The following is an 18,064-nucleotide window of genomic DNA, read 5'->3' as shown; positions in this document are numbered from 1 at the left end:
GCCTCACAAATGTTTTTAATCAGCACACCCCTTTGCAGAGCTGTAGAGGTAGCCATTTACCTAGTGGAATGGGTTGTCTAGATCCTTGCCGAACAGGCTGTAGCATTCCAAAATTGCCAGAATGATCCATCAGGATAAGGTCTGCTTAGTCACAGCCTGAGCCAGTTTGTAACCTGTGTAGCCTAATAAAAGCTGATCATGAATACGAAGTTTGGATTATCTAAATACGTGGATTCAATCTGTGCAATGTCTCCTCTTTGGCAGGATGAGGTGGAGGATAGAAAGTGGACAATACAATTTTCTGTCCTATATGAAAGTCTGAAATGATTTTCGGTGAAAATGAAGGCCTAAACCTGAGAACGACCCTATCCTTGTGAAAAATAGTGTAGGGTGGCTTGGATGATAGTGCCTGCAATTCACTCACTCTACGGGCTGAAGTTAATTCTACCAAGAGAATGGTTTTAAATGTTAGCAACCTTAATGGACATGAATGTAGAAGTTCAATGGGTGCACACATAAGGCATTTTAATACTTGATTACTGTCACAAACTGGAACCTGGAAAGGAGATGGGGTGAACACATTGGTGAGTCCCTTTAGAAATGGTGTCACCATTGGAATCTTGAAATATAAACATTCTTCTGACGAGCGCTTAAAGATGGATAGCGCAGCCAAATAGCCCGTAATTGTTCCAACCTGGAGCCACAGATTGGTTAGGTATAGTAGAAAAGATAACACTTCTGATGTTTTGCATAGAAAAGGGTCTACATTCTTGTCTTTTCACCAGCTGCAGAATGTGTTTCAACGGCAACAGTACAAGCACTTTGCTGATGGCCTTCTGGCCGAAAGCAAAATCTCCATTATGTCATCCAGGAGGTCCCAATCCTTGTATTTCAGCCTCCCAGAAACCATGCGTGAAGGCTGAGAGTCTTGACCTCTGAATGGAGAACCCGAGCCTTCTCTCACAAGAGAAGGTCCTCTCTTTGTGGAAGACGTATTGGAGGGCAGATGGATATATCCACGAGGTCCCGGTGCCACGTCCTCCAGTCTCAATCCGGGACAATTAGGATCATGAGTTCCCTGAATTTTCTCAACCTCCTGATCATGTGAGGAATGACGGAGACTGGAGGAAACGTGTACAAGACTGGAAACTCTCAATCCCCCACAAACGCGTCTCCTAGAGCTCCTCTTGGAGGAAATTCCCTGGAGCAGTACAGTTTGCACTTCCGGTTGACACTGGTCACAAACAGATCCACTTGAGGGGTTACCCAAAGGGTGAAGATCACTTGAAGGACTTCCTGAGCTAGTTACCACTCATGGGAGACTGTGCTCTTCCTGCTCAGAGCATCATCCACCATGTTCTCCTCTCTGGCTAGATGAACTACCGATAGAGGGATTCCTTCTTGAATTGCCCAGTACCAGAGCTGCATTACCTCTCTGCACATTTGGTCGTGACACTACACCTCCTCTTTTGTTGAGGTAGTACATGGCCACTGTTATACGTCATTATCAGGACATTCTTTCCCATAGAGAAAGCAGAAAAGCCTTCATCGCTAGTCTGATTGCCAAAAGCTCCAAAAAATGGATGTGTAGTTTAGACCCCGATGTAAGTCAACGACTGCTGATTGTCAAATCGTTGGCGCTGGCTCCCCACCCCGTGAGTGAGGCCATGGATGCCAAAATGTTCTCCCTTCAGAATGTTGTCCTTTCAGGGCCACCAGCAGAGATCCTGTGTGACCCCGCTTGGAACCTGAAGCAGATCTGACATGCTGCACGTGAATTGAGACCATTGTGTTCTGAGAGCCCACTGAAGGAATCTCATCCTCAGGCAAGCCTCTGACACTAGAAAAATGCAGGATGCCATGAGGCAGAGCAACCTAAAATATCGAGACGCTCAGCAGTCTGAAATTTGGAGACCATCTGCAGAATGTCTTGAGCCCTCACCTCGGGTGGCAAGTTCTTTCCCAAGGATGTATCCAGTACAGCCCCAATGAACTGGAGCTTTTAAGAAGGTGTCATTTGGGACTTCTTGTAATTGAGGGAGAAGCCCAGTCTGTGAAGAGAGTGGCAGGTGACGTTAAGATGATCCAGGACTTTTTTTCTGAAAGAACGTGCACTGATCATCTAATCATCCAGGTACATTTCCTGCACAAGGAATGAAGCAAAGGCAGTAACCTTGGGCTATCGTTTCCAATGCCAAAGCTTCTGAAGTAATGTTCGCCATTCTTTCAGATGCTGAGACAGCCTGCCTCCCACTGATGTTTTGTGACTCAAGACCTCAGAGAGGTTTTGACACGGCTGATGCAGTGTCTTTTGGTAAGGATGCCCCTGCTTGAGCGGGATTCGCACCTCTCCCTCGTCCACCAAGATGGAGTCTTCTTTGGCCTCTTTGACCAGCCATTCTTCTTGTTCTTCCAACTGGGGAGCAGTAGTGAAAAGATCTACCCCTCCAAGCCTGGCACTAGGGCAAAAAGATTGAGGCTGCCTAATACTGCCACCTAAGGAACTGGCTGCTGACTTCGAGGTCTGCAACTTCTCAAGGCTTTCATCAGCCTTGTTGCCAAAAAGGTGAGACCTGTCAAAAGGTATGTTGAGGAGTCTGGACTGCACATACGGCACAAATCCTGACTTCCTCAACCACGCAAATCAGCTTGTTGCCATGGTTCTGCTGATGCTGTCAGCAGAATCCAGACCCAACTGAAGAGAGCCACACATGGCTTCCTTGCTGTCTCCAACAATAGCCAAGAACCTGTCTCTTTCCGCCCCCTCAGGAATGTGCTCTGCCACCATGAAAATACAGTCCCATAGAGTGAATGAGAATGAGAATTTTGCTAGCGCACATGTAGAGTTGGCTGATTTAAGGGTCATGCTCCCTACAGAAAATACAGTCCTTGCCCTTCCATCTACTCTCTTGTCATCCCTATCTGGAGTGATAGTTGGATAAACTGCCTGCTTTGAAGTTGCAGTAGCTGCCTAAACCACCAGACCCTCTGGAGTGCGCTGTTTTGATAAATAGTTGGAGTCACTACAGTATTTTTTAGTCAGGTTTTTGTTTACCGACGGATTAGTCTCTGGTGTTTCCCAAATTGCTGCCACCTTTTTTGGAGAGCGATATGAAATGGCAAAATAGTATACATTTGCAGACCCTTATCAAGGATGTCCGTTAGATCATCTTGCCCAAAAGGGGAGCGGAGGCTTAGAGAACTTTAGTCATTAGATATCATTAGATGTCTATATGAAGCAACTTTAGTCATTAGATATCATCAGATGTCTATATGAAGCATCTGCATACTCACCAGTATCAGGTCTACCAAATTCCAGCTCTGGTGAAGTGTCTACCTGTAGTGAAAAGGGGAATCCTGCACCCTCCCTTGGGGCCAGCCCTTGGTGCTATAATCACTCCTAATCACCTTCCCACACAAGTAAGTTTATACGAAGCACAATGAACTCAGTCTGGAAGAAACCCAATCACACAGAATATATGGTGCTTGCAATTATTTCTACAATGTCTAATGAGAACTAAGCAGCAATTTTACAATAATATGGGAATAAAAGTGCAAGCTGAATAATGCTAATTATCAGTCACAGATGAATATGCAATTATTTATCTTATGCTCCTAGAAAAATGTAGATGATCAGGTCAGATCACGCCCGAGACCCTCGCCGCTACAGGTGCCCGGCACTCTTCGAGAGAGGAGGGGAGGACTGGCCAAGGCCCCCGCAGTCCTACACCAAAGCGGGGATGTGATGCTAGGAGTCTCGGCCCAGATAGTGCACAGCTGGTTGCCCAGGCGCGGTTCCTCTTTGTGAGCGCGTTTCACCAAACAGCCCAGGATGAGTCCCTCCCTTACTGGCCCAGGTATAGTTCTCTTATTAGGGGCTTCACGTCAATCACTCTGACGTACCAGCTCTTCGAGAAGCTTTAGGGCTCATCCTTCCGGGCAGTAAACATGTTTTGGCCTGGAAAGTTACAAGACTGGAAACAGTCAGTCTTGGCTCCCAGGCTTTCTGCACGTTGTTTTGGGAAAGGTCTGGCATTTCTGCGTTATCAGTGCACTTGACTCGCAGAGCGAAGACGAGCAAAGCCGTGCAAAGCTGTACCTGGCTCCCAAGGGCTGCGTAGTGCTTCTCGCAAAAGGCTAGATGTTTATGTCTTCATGAAGGTCCTTTGCAGTTAACCCCTTACAAGCATGTGGGCTCACCCAGTTCGAGAGGCCTGGCTGATTTCAGCATTTTCCTCCACGCTTCGAATAAGCTCTAATATACTTAAGATAGCTCAGTAGGTTAGTGCAAGTGCAGGTTACTGCAAGCGCCTAGAAGCTTATCATGACACTACCCCACTGGCTGTTTGCAAATTTTCATATAGATCTTTCAATCTAGATTCTTCTGTAATAAAGCTCCCAGGCACATTTGGTGTACCATATTGAAGGCCAAATGGTGCATATTCATATGATGGCTCATTTTCCTCATAAATTGAGGTGAGAGATTTGAAATAAACCTTCCTGGATAAAGGAATATAAGTTTTGTCTGGAATAGGCATCGAAGGCTTTAGAAATTGTGAACTTGACGCTCGAGAAGTCGTCAAAATCTTTTTGGGCTTCTATGGTGCCATTGGTTTAGATGACATGGCTGGTGTTGATGGCACCGCTGGCGACAAAGATGCAGCTGGCATCGATGGCGCAGCTGGCGTCAATGGCGTCAATGACCTCGATCTCAATTTATGTATTGACTTACGGCTCGAAGGATCCTGCAATGATTTATGGCTCTCGATGAGGATCTGGCCTTCATCCCGGGCTCGAAGGCGAATGGGTTTTGGCTCAAGCCCTTTCCATACCGGTTTCTTTGGAAGGCGCGGTAGGAGCATGGCTTGCCGAGGGTCTTTGTTTTTCAAATATTTTTAGCATTTCAGATCTAAATGCTTCCCATTCAGCAGGAGTGGAGTATTTAGTGGGACAAGATACCCTCTCAGGGGAGGTGTCTGATGAAAAAATCGAAGAAAGCAACCTATGGTGCTTCTTTTTCGATTTCCTCGATGAGGATGAGGAGTGGTGGGAGCCACTCCTTGACCTGGATCTTTTAACCTTCTTCTTTAGTGGAGAGCTGCCTCTTGGCTCGCCCAAATAAGGTTTCTTCAACGAAGTAGTCAATGGGGATTTTTTGGGGTTCTTAACTACCGCCAATTTCCCATTTTGCTCCTTCAGGTCTTTTCCGGTCATTGACTGGCATTTGGAGCAGGCTGAGGTCTTATGCTCCACAACAAGACACCACAGAGAAACTCGATGTGGGTCGGTTATCGACATGTTAGAATTGCAGTCTCAACACTTCTTGAAACCAGTCTTCGGGGTAGTAGGTGTCGAGGAAGAAGACATTATCGCAAATAGAACAATAGAAGCATGCCATAGTTTCTGGAAGCTTACTCACAAAAACTGAACTGAAGCCAATGGACGCTGCGCGTGCCATATGTACCTTCAATGACATCATCCTCGAGACAGAGGCCCTCGAGGGACATCGAGTCGACTGCATCGACGCAAAGCACACTCTGCTGAAACAAAATTCCAAAGCTGCTGAAGCTGGATATCAAATATATCAAAGATGAGGGATATGTGGGAGGACACAATCCATTTGAAAGATAGAATTCTGACACCATCTTAGGCAAGAACTCAGCCTCACTTTAAGAGATACTTTTACATAAAAAAAGCAAAGAAATGGTTGTTTGCAAGAAAGGGCCTGCAATTCGCTGACCTGCCTGACTGAAGTGGTGGCAACCAAAAAAGCGTTTCTCAGTGTTAACAACCGCAGCGAGCAAGAATGTAATGGCCGAAATGGAGCTGCCATAAACAACGTAAAACACAATTATCACATGTGGCATTTCTTAAGTCGATCCCTAGCTTATGCAGTCTAGCCCTGCGAAGTGGGGAGCCTTGTGTTCCAAAGTACAGTAGTGTGTTAACAACGCATGGTCATGCGTAAGAGTGAAAGCGGGTCCTCTCCAGGGAACTGTTGCAGATCAGGAAGGGTGTTGAGGTGATGAAGAACATAGCCCTAATATTCGAGGAGGGTCTACCCTTGCAGGTTGACCGACCATTGGAGTTCGGTACAAGCTGGGTAGCACAGTTTAGCCCAGATAAGGTGAGTATCTTTTTAGAGAATCTCGTGTGTAAAAACAAGTGGATGTGCAGGGCGGGAGGGGGGAGGCACAATTAATTGATGCAAGCATTCGCCGACCATCAACACAGTCCGGGCCAAACTTTGCCAGTCTAGTCCAGGTTGTTTGTAGGTTTAACCCCTGCAGTTACACGTCACTCCGGCTCAGTGGCTGTGGGACGGGATGATCATCCATGGCAGGACAGTAGCCTTTTCTCTGATTCGAAGAAGAAACAAAGAACGTTCCAATGCAGCAAGTCTCAGGGCACAAGGGGGCATGTCTGCAGACACTTAAAGCGACTGTTACCACAGCGGGGTGATACAGGCACTCCAAATGCTCACAGCCTGGCGCACTATCATAAATCACGACCCAGAGGGGCTAGGACCACAAGTAAGTGATTCCCAAAGTCCTAAGTTTCAACTCGGGACGGTAACCCTCCTATACGATACCCCGGGTTCGAGCCGGTCAATTCGCTTGATGGCCCAGGGACACTTCCGAAGAGGCTCTTTACAAGGTTAAGCAGGAGGTGCTGTGAGTAGTTGGTCCCATTACTCCAAAGGGTCAAAGCACCCTTGCAGGCCTTCTTGGTTCGACACAAAAGCAGGGGTCCGACTGGACAACAGCGGGGTTAGGATGCCAAATCTTCCAGCATGTCTCCGGCGATTCCACAGGTCTGCGATTTCTTTTCAGGATACTTGGCTCCTTCTGTAGTTTGTGTGAACTTCAGTTGATCGACCTGGATTGGATTCAGAGCCCCTTCTCTTATCCAAGATTCATTTCGTGCTCAAATCTGGCATAGCTAACGGAAGATCTTCTCTCTTGGATGCACGCCAGGTGCGGCCCAATCGTGGCCCACGGTGGTTCCAGTCGTACTGGCACCAGTAGTGTGTATTGGGACCAGGCATTCCCAACCCTCTTCCTGGGCATTAGCACACGTGACCTGCAGGAGCCCGCGAAAGATGCGGGTTTCACGGGAGGCGCATACCCAAATAAGGAGTCCCCGGGTCTCTCGACCTGGGGGAAGGCAAAGGGACAGAAGAAAAGACTTTATGGCAAAGCCATTTTTGGCAATGGCCACAGTCTCGGGCCAAACACAGTATGGTCCATCAAAAATAAGTAAAAATACTTTAAAAGTAAACTGCTACCACGAGTGTGTCCTAGGCAGACTTAAGAGATGAGCACATCCAAGGTATGTTCGGCAGTGTGTATTGGGGGGGAGAAGGGTAAAGAGAGGGGGAGAGAGAGAGAGAGAGAGAGAGTGAGAGAGAAAGAGAGAGAGAGAGAGAGAGAGAGAAAGAAAGAGTGCGAGAGAGAGAGCGGGAGAGAGAGAGAGAGAGAGAGAGAGAGAGAGAAGACCAGACATTCCAAGGAGGAGTAGGCATGGCAGATGTAGCGACCCACTCCGTAAAGATGAGAGCTACTGCTCTTCCAGGTCGGTTGGTTCTGGGTAAGGAGAGGATCTTGGAGCCATCGGGGATGAGAGTGTCAAGACTTGTGACAGAGGTGGTTGTGTCTCAGTGAAAGCAAGGACATCCAGGTCCAGCTCTTCAGGGAGGTGGCAGATGTCAGAAGAGTGTTTGACAGCGGAGCGAGAGTGGCAACGACAGCAGGTTGCCACATTTGAAAGACTTCCGGGGAGGGGTACAGGCTTGAGGTACATCCGGCGGAAATGGTAGAGGTGCCTGAGAATGGGCAAAAGGGAAAGCAGGTAGTGGCAAGGTAGCCAGGGAGGAGGAGGAGGAGGAAGAGGAGGAGGAAGGTGCCAGATAGGACGTGGAAGAAGGAGGTGGCTGAGGTGCCACAGAGGTGCTAGTAGGAGTAGCGGGAGAAGTAAGGAAGTTGATAAGACGTGGGTCAAAAAGGAGGAGATTGTGCTGAAGGCACTGGACCAAGATTCAGGTAGACATTAATGATGCTCTTGGAGGAATGGAAGAAGGCAAAGAGGACCTCCCACCGAGTGTCACCATTAATGGGAGAGGAGGAGATGGGAGAGAGAGAGCCGAGACCATGTGAGGGGCCCAGAGGTCCAGTGAGGGAATGACAGAGGTTGTCGCTGTGAGTCTGTCTGGAGGAAGCCCTGATGTGGGTATATGCAACGGGGAGGCCAGGGTTTGCAACCAGGATGTCCCTTTTTAAACCTCTTCCTTCCAGACTTGGTGAGATGCTTCCTTAAAGATTTGATGAGAAGGATAGGATAGGAGATAAAGTAACAGTTAGAGAAGATGGGAGAAACCGAAAGCACCATGGAGGGTGTGAAGGAGGTAGGTCGGGGAGCCCAAAGCCCAGTGCCAACAACGCAGGATGTGCGAAGGGTGGCGCAAGGTCATAACAATAGGGAAGACACACCAGGGAAACACAGGAAGAGAAACCAGTGACTCACAACCGTACAACACCTCTTGCAGGCTGGGGGAGAAGAGAGCCTAATGGGGTGTGCCGGGGGGGGGGGGGTCATACAGTTAGTAAAACAAAAGGTACTCCCAAGTGGTGGGGATCTGGAGAGAGCCTTAAGAAACACAGTTGGTAGTACCACAGTTACCACAGATGGAGTGGATGGAACGGATGGAGTGGATGGAGTGGATGGAACGGATGGGGAGGATAGAGTGGATGGAACACACAGAGCAGATCAAATGAATAGCAAGGATTGAACAGATAGAACACATTAAACAGATGGGAGGGATGAAATGGGCTTACGGAATGGATTGAGTAGATCATGTGGATGAAGGAATGAGTATGAGCAGATAGAATGGATGGAAGGACTCGTAGATTACATGGATGAAACAGACGAAATGGATGAACAGACGAAGTGGAACGAACAGACAGAGCATATAAAATGGATAGAATAGATGGTACCGATGGAATGCTCGATCTCAAGCGTCTTACTGATAACCACCATATCACACTACAACGCTTACTCTCTCCTATACACCACCACTCAACTAGAACACAGTAATACTATGACACATTCGGTATAACTGTTCTCATACTAACACCCGCCACATACTCCACATCATCCTAATTAACTCAGCTAGCTGAGCACACATCACTAGTTTAAGCGTCTCCTCAGGGCTAATGCAGCCAGAAACCAGTCTGGGTGACAACCCCACAGAATGAACACATATACCTGACCTCCCAACCACCACACCTAAGCAGCTATCATGCAACTGCGACACCGGCTGCACACATATCCAGTGCACCCACGCACCTTATGACTCTCTCTCTCTCTCTACTGACTTGAACTATGGTTCCTGGGGGCGTTCAACCTAACAGCGCTTTGAGATCATGCCAATGATACATAAGGCGCTATATAAATGGCAAGTAACATAACATAAAATAACATAAGGAATGCGAGGAGCATGTTCATATCCCAAACATGGACAACAACGGGAATAGGCGGAAACATTCACAAGGCCCTTCAGCAACTGGACTATAACTGGAATTGTGAATAAAGATCCTTGGTCTGCAGACCTTTAGAACACAGACAAAGCTGCCAAGTACCTTTTGACTGTGGTGACATGAAGGCCTGAAGAGGACAGTGACAGAAGGTAAAGGTGGGGCAAGAAATAGCATCAATCTTGCGTTCCCTGCACCACGCCTCAAATCTTCTCCACCTGCATGCGTACAGAGATCTTGTGGACAGTCTGAGTGCAGGCAGCAGCACCTTGAGTAGCTCATCAGAGAGGTCCCAGTTATCATATCTCATCCTCTCAAGAGCCACCCATGTAGGTTGAGGGATACCAGGTTTGGTTGGAGCGCCGGACCTTCCAACTCGGTTAGGAGATACGAGTCCTCCTTACCCAATCTCGGGCGATCAAGATCAAGGTTGCTCAAAACCTCCTCAACTTCCTGAGACCCCACGGGATGATGGGAATCAAAGGGAAGCCGCAGTGGAGAGGAAATGTCCAATCGACCAGAAATGAATCCCTTAGCGTGCCGTTTGCTGGGAATTCCCTTGGTCAAAACTGCTTGCACTTCTTGTTGGACTCCATGGCAAACAGATCCACCATTAGGGTACCCCAGCAAGAGGGAAGACCTCCTCTAGGACTTCCTGGAACACATCCCACTTGTGTGAAACCAGGCTCTGCCTGCTCAGAGCATCCACCAAACTGTTCTGAAATGCTGAGACCGAAATCTGGTTCTCCTGTAATCAGAAGCACAGCTGAATCACTTCTCTGCACAGGGGGAGGGAGCGCACCCTACCTTGCTTGTTCGGGTAGTGCATGGCCACCGTATTGTCCGTCAAGTTCAGGACATACTTCCCCATCAGAGAAGGTGAAAACACCTTCAAGGCTAAACTGATGGCTCGCAAATCCAGCCGGTTGATGTGCCACTTGGGTTCCATTGCTGACCAAAGGCTGCTCACCAACATGTCCTTGCAGTGAGCACCATATTTTCAGGGACACATCCGTGACCACTCGGACCTGAGGCCACGGAGGCCAGAAGTGTTCATCCACTAGCATGTTGCTGCTGCTGGCCTACCAAGAAAGGTAATTGACCACGGACCCGGACACCCAGAGAACATCCCTCAAGGTGCCGAAGTACTGGGACCACTGACCTCGCAGGAGGCATTGCAAAGATCGCATCTGTAGCCTGGCCTCTGGCACCAGAAAAATATAGGAGGCCATGATACCTAAGAGGTTGAGGAAGAAAGCCGTTGATAAGGTGTCGTGGTCCTGGAACAGTTGTACCATCTGTGCAATGCTGGCAACTCTATCCACAGGAGTCAGAAAGCTTTCCCTTTCAAGTGTCTAGGACTCCCCGATGAACTGGAGCCTCTGAACTGGTATTGTGTGGGACTTCTGCAAGTTCAGGGAGAAGCCCAGCCTGTGGAGTAGTGAACAGGTGTCCCAGAGATGGGACAAGACCTGCTTTTCCAACTTCCCTTGGATCAGCCAGTCCTCCAGGTATGGGAATAAATGGCGGCCGGATCTCCTGAGGTGAGCTGCGACTACCATCATGAGCTTGGTGAAGACCCTCAGTGCGGAGGTCAACCCATAGAGAAGCACCTTGAACTCATGGTGCATGGCCCAATCTAGGAAACTCACAAACTTCCCATGCTTCTGATATATCAGCACATGAAAGTAAGCATCCTGAAGATCATTGGACACCTGCCAGTCCGGTAACTCGAGAGCGTGGATAATTTACCTCAACGTCACCATCTTGAATTTGTCTTTGCTCAGGAATTTTTTCAAAGCCCTGTGGTCAAAGATGGGACGGCACCCTTCAACAGCAGGGCTCACAGTTTGTCCTTGAGCTCCTGTTGCCAATTGGCAAGGAGGTGCTGGGGGTCTGTCCAGAAGTTTTCTTATGAAGGGCAGACAATAACCCCACTGCACATGCTGCAGAGCCCAGGCGTCAGAGGTAATCTCCTGCCACTGGGTCCAAAGCTCGGTCAGCAGTCCTCCGACCAAAGATCTGTGGGAGGAGAAATCGAAGCAGCTTTAAGGACAGAGCCGTCCCAGTTGCTTCTGCTGCCATATGCTGGTGTCTAGAGGCCCCATGCCCCTTCCAGAGTGCGGGAAACACCCCTGCCCCTCCCTGGCTCATGAGAGGTAAGCCTTCCTGCCGTAGGGGACGGAGCACCTGTAGCCTCTGTCCCTCAAAGGGAAACTTAAGGCAGGTTTGGCCAGTTGCTGCACAGCTAGGCTAAGCGACTTTGCAGCAAGATTGGACTCCTTGACATTTTCCAAAGAGTCACTGGCCTTCAGGCTGAAGAGATTCTCTCCATCGAAAGCAATGTTGAGCAACGTACTCTGGACATTGGGAGAGAACCCCGAACAGTGCATGTAGGCTTGCATCCTAAGAACCATAGCCGATCCCATTGACCAGCCAACATGGCCTGCCACGTCCAGGCCAGTCTGCAAAGACTGTCTAGCTACCTCTTTTCCATCATCCAACTGCAAGAAACCCTTCTGCCTCTCCCATTCAGGGATGTACTGGACAACCTGCTCAACAGCGTTCCACAATCCAAAAGGGTACTTAGCGTAGCCACAGGAGACATTTGTCACCTTCAATGCCATGCTCCCGGGTGAGAAAATCTTCTTCACAAGGGCATCTACTTTCTTTCCCTCCCTATCAGTTTGCAAGTTCATGGTGTAAGTGGCGGCCCTGGTGAACATTGTGGTTGCCTGTACGACCAAACCATCCGGCATGGGGTGAGAGGAGAGAAATGCAGATTCTCCTCTTGCCGGCTTATATTTTTTAGTCAGGCCTGAATTGAGCGGAGGAATGGTGATGGGACATTGCCATAAGGAGGCAATGTGGTCAGCGATAGCCGGATTGAAAGGCATAGCCCTTTCTGAGGCAGGATCCTCATCGAGAATGTCTGTGAGGTCGTATCCTTGGACAGGAAAAGCTACAGTATTTAACTCCAAGGTATCCACTACTCTGTCAACAAGAGCCCTACATGTGGAGTGGGTGTGATGCATTTTGACATCTGGGGATGTATCTAACCAGCTGCCGTCCTGCAGTCCCTCGGACAGGGCCATCAGGTCTGCTTGGTCAGTAGAGTAATCAATACCACAAGCCCCTGAGTAAATGGGGTCGATATCGCCCTGATTTTCATCATCAGAGCCGAAGATGTCTACCATTGAGCCAAAGAAGTTGGACCTAGACATCAAAACGGAAGACCACTCGACAGCGGTCAATGTCGATGGTTTAGCAGTCAACGTCAATAGTTTTGCGGGCGGTGCTGACAAGGCCTTGGATGCAGATGGAACGTCAAGAACAATCAGAGCCTGAAGTAAGCAGGAAGGTCCCGGTGTCAGAGCCCGAACAGGTTTGGTTGGCACCAAGCCCAAATGCTCCCATGACGCTGATGGCATTAAAATCGATGATACGCTGGGGCTCGAATCACCAAGACACAGAAAGATGTACCAGGGCTTTCTGTATCAGGGGCTCGTCCGCACCCACACCTGCCTTTTTGAACATCTCCAACATCTGGGACTTAAAGTCTTTCCATTCTGCTCTGTACATCAGCCCTGCCAACGGCTTTTATCGCGTTCTGACGAGGAGTTGGAGTTGCGTCAGTGTCAGAGACGCCTCCTCTTTTTATGAGAGGAAGATGACGAGTGGCTATGCAAATCGGATAGTTTTCTGGCCTTCCGCCGGGGCCTACCTTCCTTCTCAGGAGTGGGTCCCTCTGTTTTGGCCTCCGAGGACCGAAAGGCTGACCGCACCGGTGACTTGAATGGCATTCAGCCTACGGTGAGCTTCGCCACCCCCTCCCGCAAAGACTTAAAGACTTTGGATTCATCTTGCTGCAAGATGAGCAACTCTCGGTGTCATGACCCGTGCCGAGGCACCACGCACATATATCATTCGGGTCAGTCACTGACATCTTCGAGTTGCAATCGAAGCAGTGCTTCAAGTCTGTTATCCACGGTGTGGACATGGTCGCTAGTGATGAGAGAAAAAATTGACAAAAAAAATCAGGTGAATATCGAATGATCGAAGGATCACAGTGTTCCTCATGAGCAGCCTGCTGAGCGTGCAGAAAAAAGGAACTTTGGTACGGGGTGTACTGACACAGCATATGTTTGACGCCCAAGGGATCGATGATTGACGGTTGAGTCGAGGTCCACTATGCCCCCTGTCAATGCAGCTGTAGCTGGAATGGGATATCTGATTAGGAATCTGCGGGAGAAAGGCAATCCATTGAAACATAACATGGTTTGTTTTTAATTTGACCTGCCACCAGACGATTAACGCAGACAAATATTTATGTCAGAGGTGCAGATGTTAAAATGCTACCTTTACCTTTGTTGACCTTGGGTTGCAGCAGCTGTTAGTGATGCACTTTTGACCTTTTAACCTGCCCTGCACACTGGACAACAGTAGCTGCAGATGTCAGTAGACGGGTACAGCAAAGGTACATAGCTGCACTATGCGGTTGGCATAGGGCTTTTATGAATCAAGTCTGTCATGTAGGCCTCCCTTTCAGAAACAGATTTACCTGCATAATTGTTACCGTCACAAATTGCAATCTGTCACAGTGACCACTTTTATTGTGCATATATCGTAACCATACTACATTGACAATAATAAAACTGAACACCAATTTTAGCACAAGATACAAATTTTGTTGTTTTTGGCAACGCATAAGCTTCATTGGTTCTTGTTTGTTTGTTTAAGGTACTTAATATTCCAAAGGTTTCAAATCATTTTGAGATGCGGACCGACAGTTTGTGACATCATGGGCTACACATTGAAAGTGCAAAATAACATTCTCCAAGAATCATAGTAAATATTTGTTTTAGAGACCATGAGGGTCATTACGAGTGAGGCGTTAAGGGGTTAACGGTGCAGGTAAAGGTGCTGGAGCCGTCAACCATTACCGCCTCATTACGAGTCTGCTCGTGGGAACCCGATAAGGACACCTGGTTGTACCAGGCACCCTTAGCGGGTCCTGCGAGCAGACCAGGGTGCTAACAACCGGCCCGTTATTAACGGGCCGGTTGTTAGCACCCTCCCCATTTCCATTGAGCCCTATGGGGGCTCGATTGGGAATGGCGATGAACCGAGTCCGGGTTCCTTGAATGAGAAATTACCGAGCCCTCCAAGGTCGGAATGGCCCGGTAATTGCTCATTCAAGGAACCCAGACCCGGTAAGGTAATAGCGGCATGTTTACCCCCTACCTCGTAATGGCCCACCATATCACTAAAGAGTTCTATAATGCATATAATGCATGAGAAGGTTGGAAGGGTGACTGGTGTAGGTAGGGGAATAGCAGATGTGGGCAAACTAGAGCAGCAGCCGATAACTGGAGGATTTGGGAATCCTTGTTATAAAAATAACAGGTCACAATGAAACGTAACCTGGATGTCGGGTTCTTGTTCTGTGTGTTCTTTCCAACAGTTAATTTATATAAGAAGCTGTTTGAGCTCCTGGTGGGGGTTTTGTGATATCCAAGCTGTAGTTAGTTGAATTAATTGAATTGTTGTATTGTAAAAAAGGCTGTATTATTTCTCAGTCTATTTCTTAACCCTTCTGACCTTGTAGTCGGAGTTCGGAGGAAGCGGAAAACCTGGTGCTATTGGCATGTCTCCCTCCAACATCTCTGGACGTATGTACTCAGCCAGATAGGTTCTACATAACCGGCGGTCCCAGTCATCAGTGATATGCCCCCCGTACATTATTTCACCAAAAAGATAGCGCAGATCATCGAATGGAACCTAGGGAGAAACAACAGTCAGTGAAGGACAACATATGGAAATGCACATCAGGCATGAGATGAAAACATGTTTCCAAATTAAAACTGGTTTACCTTACTGTTGGCTTCAAGATAATTGAAGAGCACATTGACGGATATTGTTAAATCACCATTATTAAAAGGATAGGATCTGTTCCACCCTTGAGCTCCAAATTTACGTCTCTCAGCAACCACAGCATGAAAATAGCATAGGGCAAACAAGATGACCTTGAATTCAGATTCTCTAACACACATCTCCAAAGTATCCTACAAAAAAGGGCAATGAGAAATTACTCAAATGGTGATATATACTTAATCATTCTCAAATCAATCTCAGTCATTAGATCTTTTATCTAATTTATCCACAGCCAATACGGCCTGACTGTTTATTTCATGCCAGACATTTTCTTACATTGTATTTTCAGTTTGCATTCAGGTGTCGCAGCGCTGGGGGGGTTCCACTGATTTACCTGTTTCTCACCATAACCAGCCAGTGCTGGGTTGACAGTTTCAACTGCTACTCACAATATTCTCTGTAAAAGCATAGCTAGATTATAATTGTTTAACAGCTGTAGATTTGAAGGTTGATTTTGCACATTTGTACTTATTGTTAAAGCAGAGAGATAAGCACTCTCATTTACATGTTCACAATCTTGAGTGTAGTTTCCTGGACAGCCAGGAACCACATTTCTCAGCTTGCCATTGTTCTACTAATTAAAACGTCAGGTGCTTCAGCGCCGGCACTTCAGTGACAAGCCAGTCTTCGTCGGTCATTGTACGGCGTCGTTGGAACGTCATGATACACTGGGACTCAACACTGAAGTGAATACAGAATGTTAACATCTGATCTCGGCCGCTATATTAGAAGAAGCAATGTTCAGGCATGGGTTCACATCCCGACTTTACCCTGTTCCTGGCAGCTCAAAAAACAGCGAGACTTGCCATTGAAACTAAATGTCACCCTTCCCTCTCCTGCCAATAGCCGCATTGAGGCAGGGAAAGACTTGTGTCCACAAGATATACCCATTAGTACATCAGGGAAAATTGAACTACATCTAATCAGCGCAAAAGACCCAACACCGCTCACCGAAGCGTCCCCTGACTCACAGAGCGGTAAGATCCTCAAACACTCAAATTAAATCTTTGACCTAGAAACCGCACCAAGAAAATCCCTCATATTGGGCAGTCGCCTGAACATGATGGACGGAAAATAAAAATTGCACTGTTAAACACAAGATCCTTAAATAAACATGCTTTAGATAGCCATGATTTCCCCATGACATCTTCTGTTTGACTGAAACTTGGTTAACTGATGCCAATGGTTCAACCATGGCTTTGGCGATCCCGGAAGGATATTTCATTATTCACGCAAATTGAACCACAGGTTATGGAGGTGGGGTCAGCAGTTATCACCAAAAAAATGCTTTCACTTTTTTGAAAGCATGAGTACCTGCGATGACTGCAAGGTACTACACTTAAAACTCACCCCCTCCCCATGTAGCAGTTTTAACCTTACGCTGGTATATTGGTCCCCCCAGGATATGACCCACTTTAGCAAAGATCTACTACAAATTGTAAAAACCAATAATGGCGTAAATTGCTCCACGATGGTAGTAAGTGATTTAACCCGATGGCTTCACAATTCTAAAGACAAAGAAGCCGTCTCATTAGAAAAAGCACTCCTGGAACTGGGATGTAAATTGGCGAACAGTGAACCCACCACAATCTCCGGAAATATCTTAGATTGGGGGATTACTAGAAACCTTGATGCAGATATGAAGAGCACTACCCCAAGCATATGGTCCACCCATTGTATAATTGAAAATGTCCCTAAACCCTGCTATGGTTGTGTATAACTGTAACTTTAAGAAAGTGAAAACCCTTAACTTAAGAGTATGAAATCACAAAAAATAATTCACTTATGAACTATTATGCTTCAAAAAACTAAAGAGAAGTGCAGAATACTCATGGTTAACACACACTTCCGCCCCAAATAGGGGAAAATGGAAGGCATTGGAGACAAGCTATAAAGCCAAAATCACTATAGCAAAAAAGCACTTCTTTAATAAAGAAATCACCAGAGCCAAGAACAACACCAAAAAACTATTTGAGATCCTGAAGCTTCTAGAGAAGCCTAAGGACAATCTAGCCACCCTACAGATAAAGACTGTGATGATGTCCAAGTGGCCTTTGTGAATAAAATCAAAACAGAATGGGACAACATTGAAAAAGATTTAGGCAATTGCCTAAATAAGCAGGCCCTGTTGGCCGATGTCTGTAAATAGCAGATCGAACAACTGTGTGTTGTAAGTGGCTAGAGCGAGAGACTGAGACAGACTAGTGCGGCTTGACATGTTGTGTTGGAGCCGCGGAGCTGAGCTGGATTCGACTAAATCGGCTAGCGGTGAGCTGTGTGTATACGCTGCTTTAATCTATGGTGGCATGAGGAAAGGTGAACCACTAGCCGCCGCCGTGCCGCAGCCTGGAGGGAGTAACTTTTGGAGCGGCTGCCAAACGTGGCTGTCAAATGTGGGTGAAGCGACTGATTTGAGCAACAGCAAAAGTCTGGGCGAAGCACCGGGCCGAATGAGTGGTGTGGTCAGTTAAGTGCGGGGTGACTTTTTTCTGCTTTGGTCAGAGCTTCCCCAGTGACATTACGTGCATAACATGTACTGGTGATTATCTCAGAGACTCACATGTGTTACTCTTGAGGTAACAAACATACGTGCATAC

The 18,064-nt window shown here is 47.4% G+C and overlaps 1 protein-coding gene across 1 annotated transcript in view; it reads right to left on the bottom strand.

Moving 5' to 3' along the window:
• The window catches only part of DNAH17 (dynein axonemal heavy chain 17), an 8,024,690-nt gene that overhangs the window by 480,510 nt on the left and 7,526,116 nt on the right, over positions 1-18,064 (bottom strand). Inside the window, exons 74-75 of the mRNA XM_069655242.1 lie at positions 15,407-15,598; positions 15,135-15,314 (exon numbers count right to left, since the gene is read on the bottom strand). Coding sequence (XP_069511343.1) covers positions 15,135-15,314; positions 15,407-15,598 — 372 coding nt within the window. The remainder of the gene's footprint in view (positions 1-15,134; positions 15,315-15,406; positions 15,599-18,064) is intronic.

This window comes from Ambystoma mexicanum, chromosome 3q (assembly GCF_040938575.1).
Source record: "Ambystoma mexicanum isolate Mex_15411 chromosome 3q, UKY_AmexF1_1, whole genome shotgun sequence".
Taxonomy (NCBI): domain Eukaryota; kingdom Metazoa; phylum Chordata; class Amphibia; order Caudata; family Ambystomatidae; genus Ambystoma; species Ambystoma mexicanum.
This window is presented reverse-complemented; position numbering and strand designations above follow the sequence as displayed.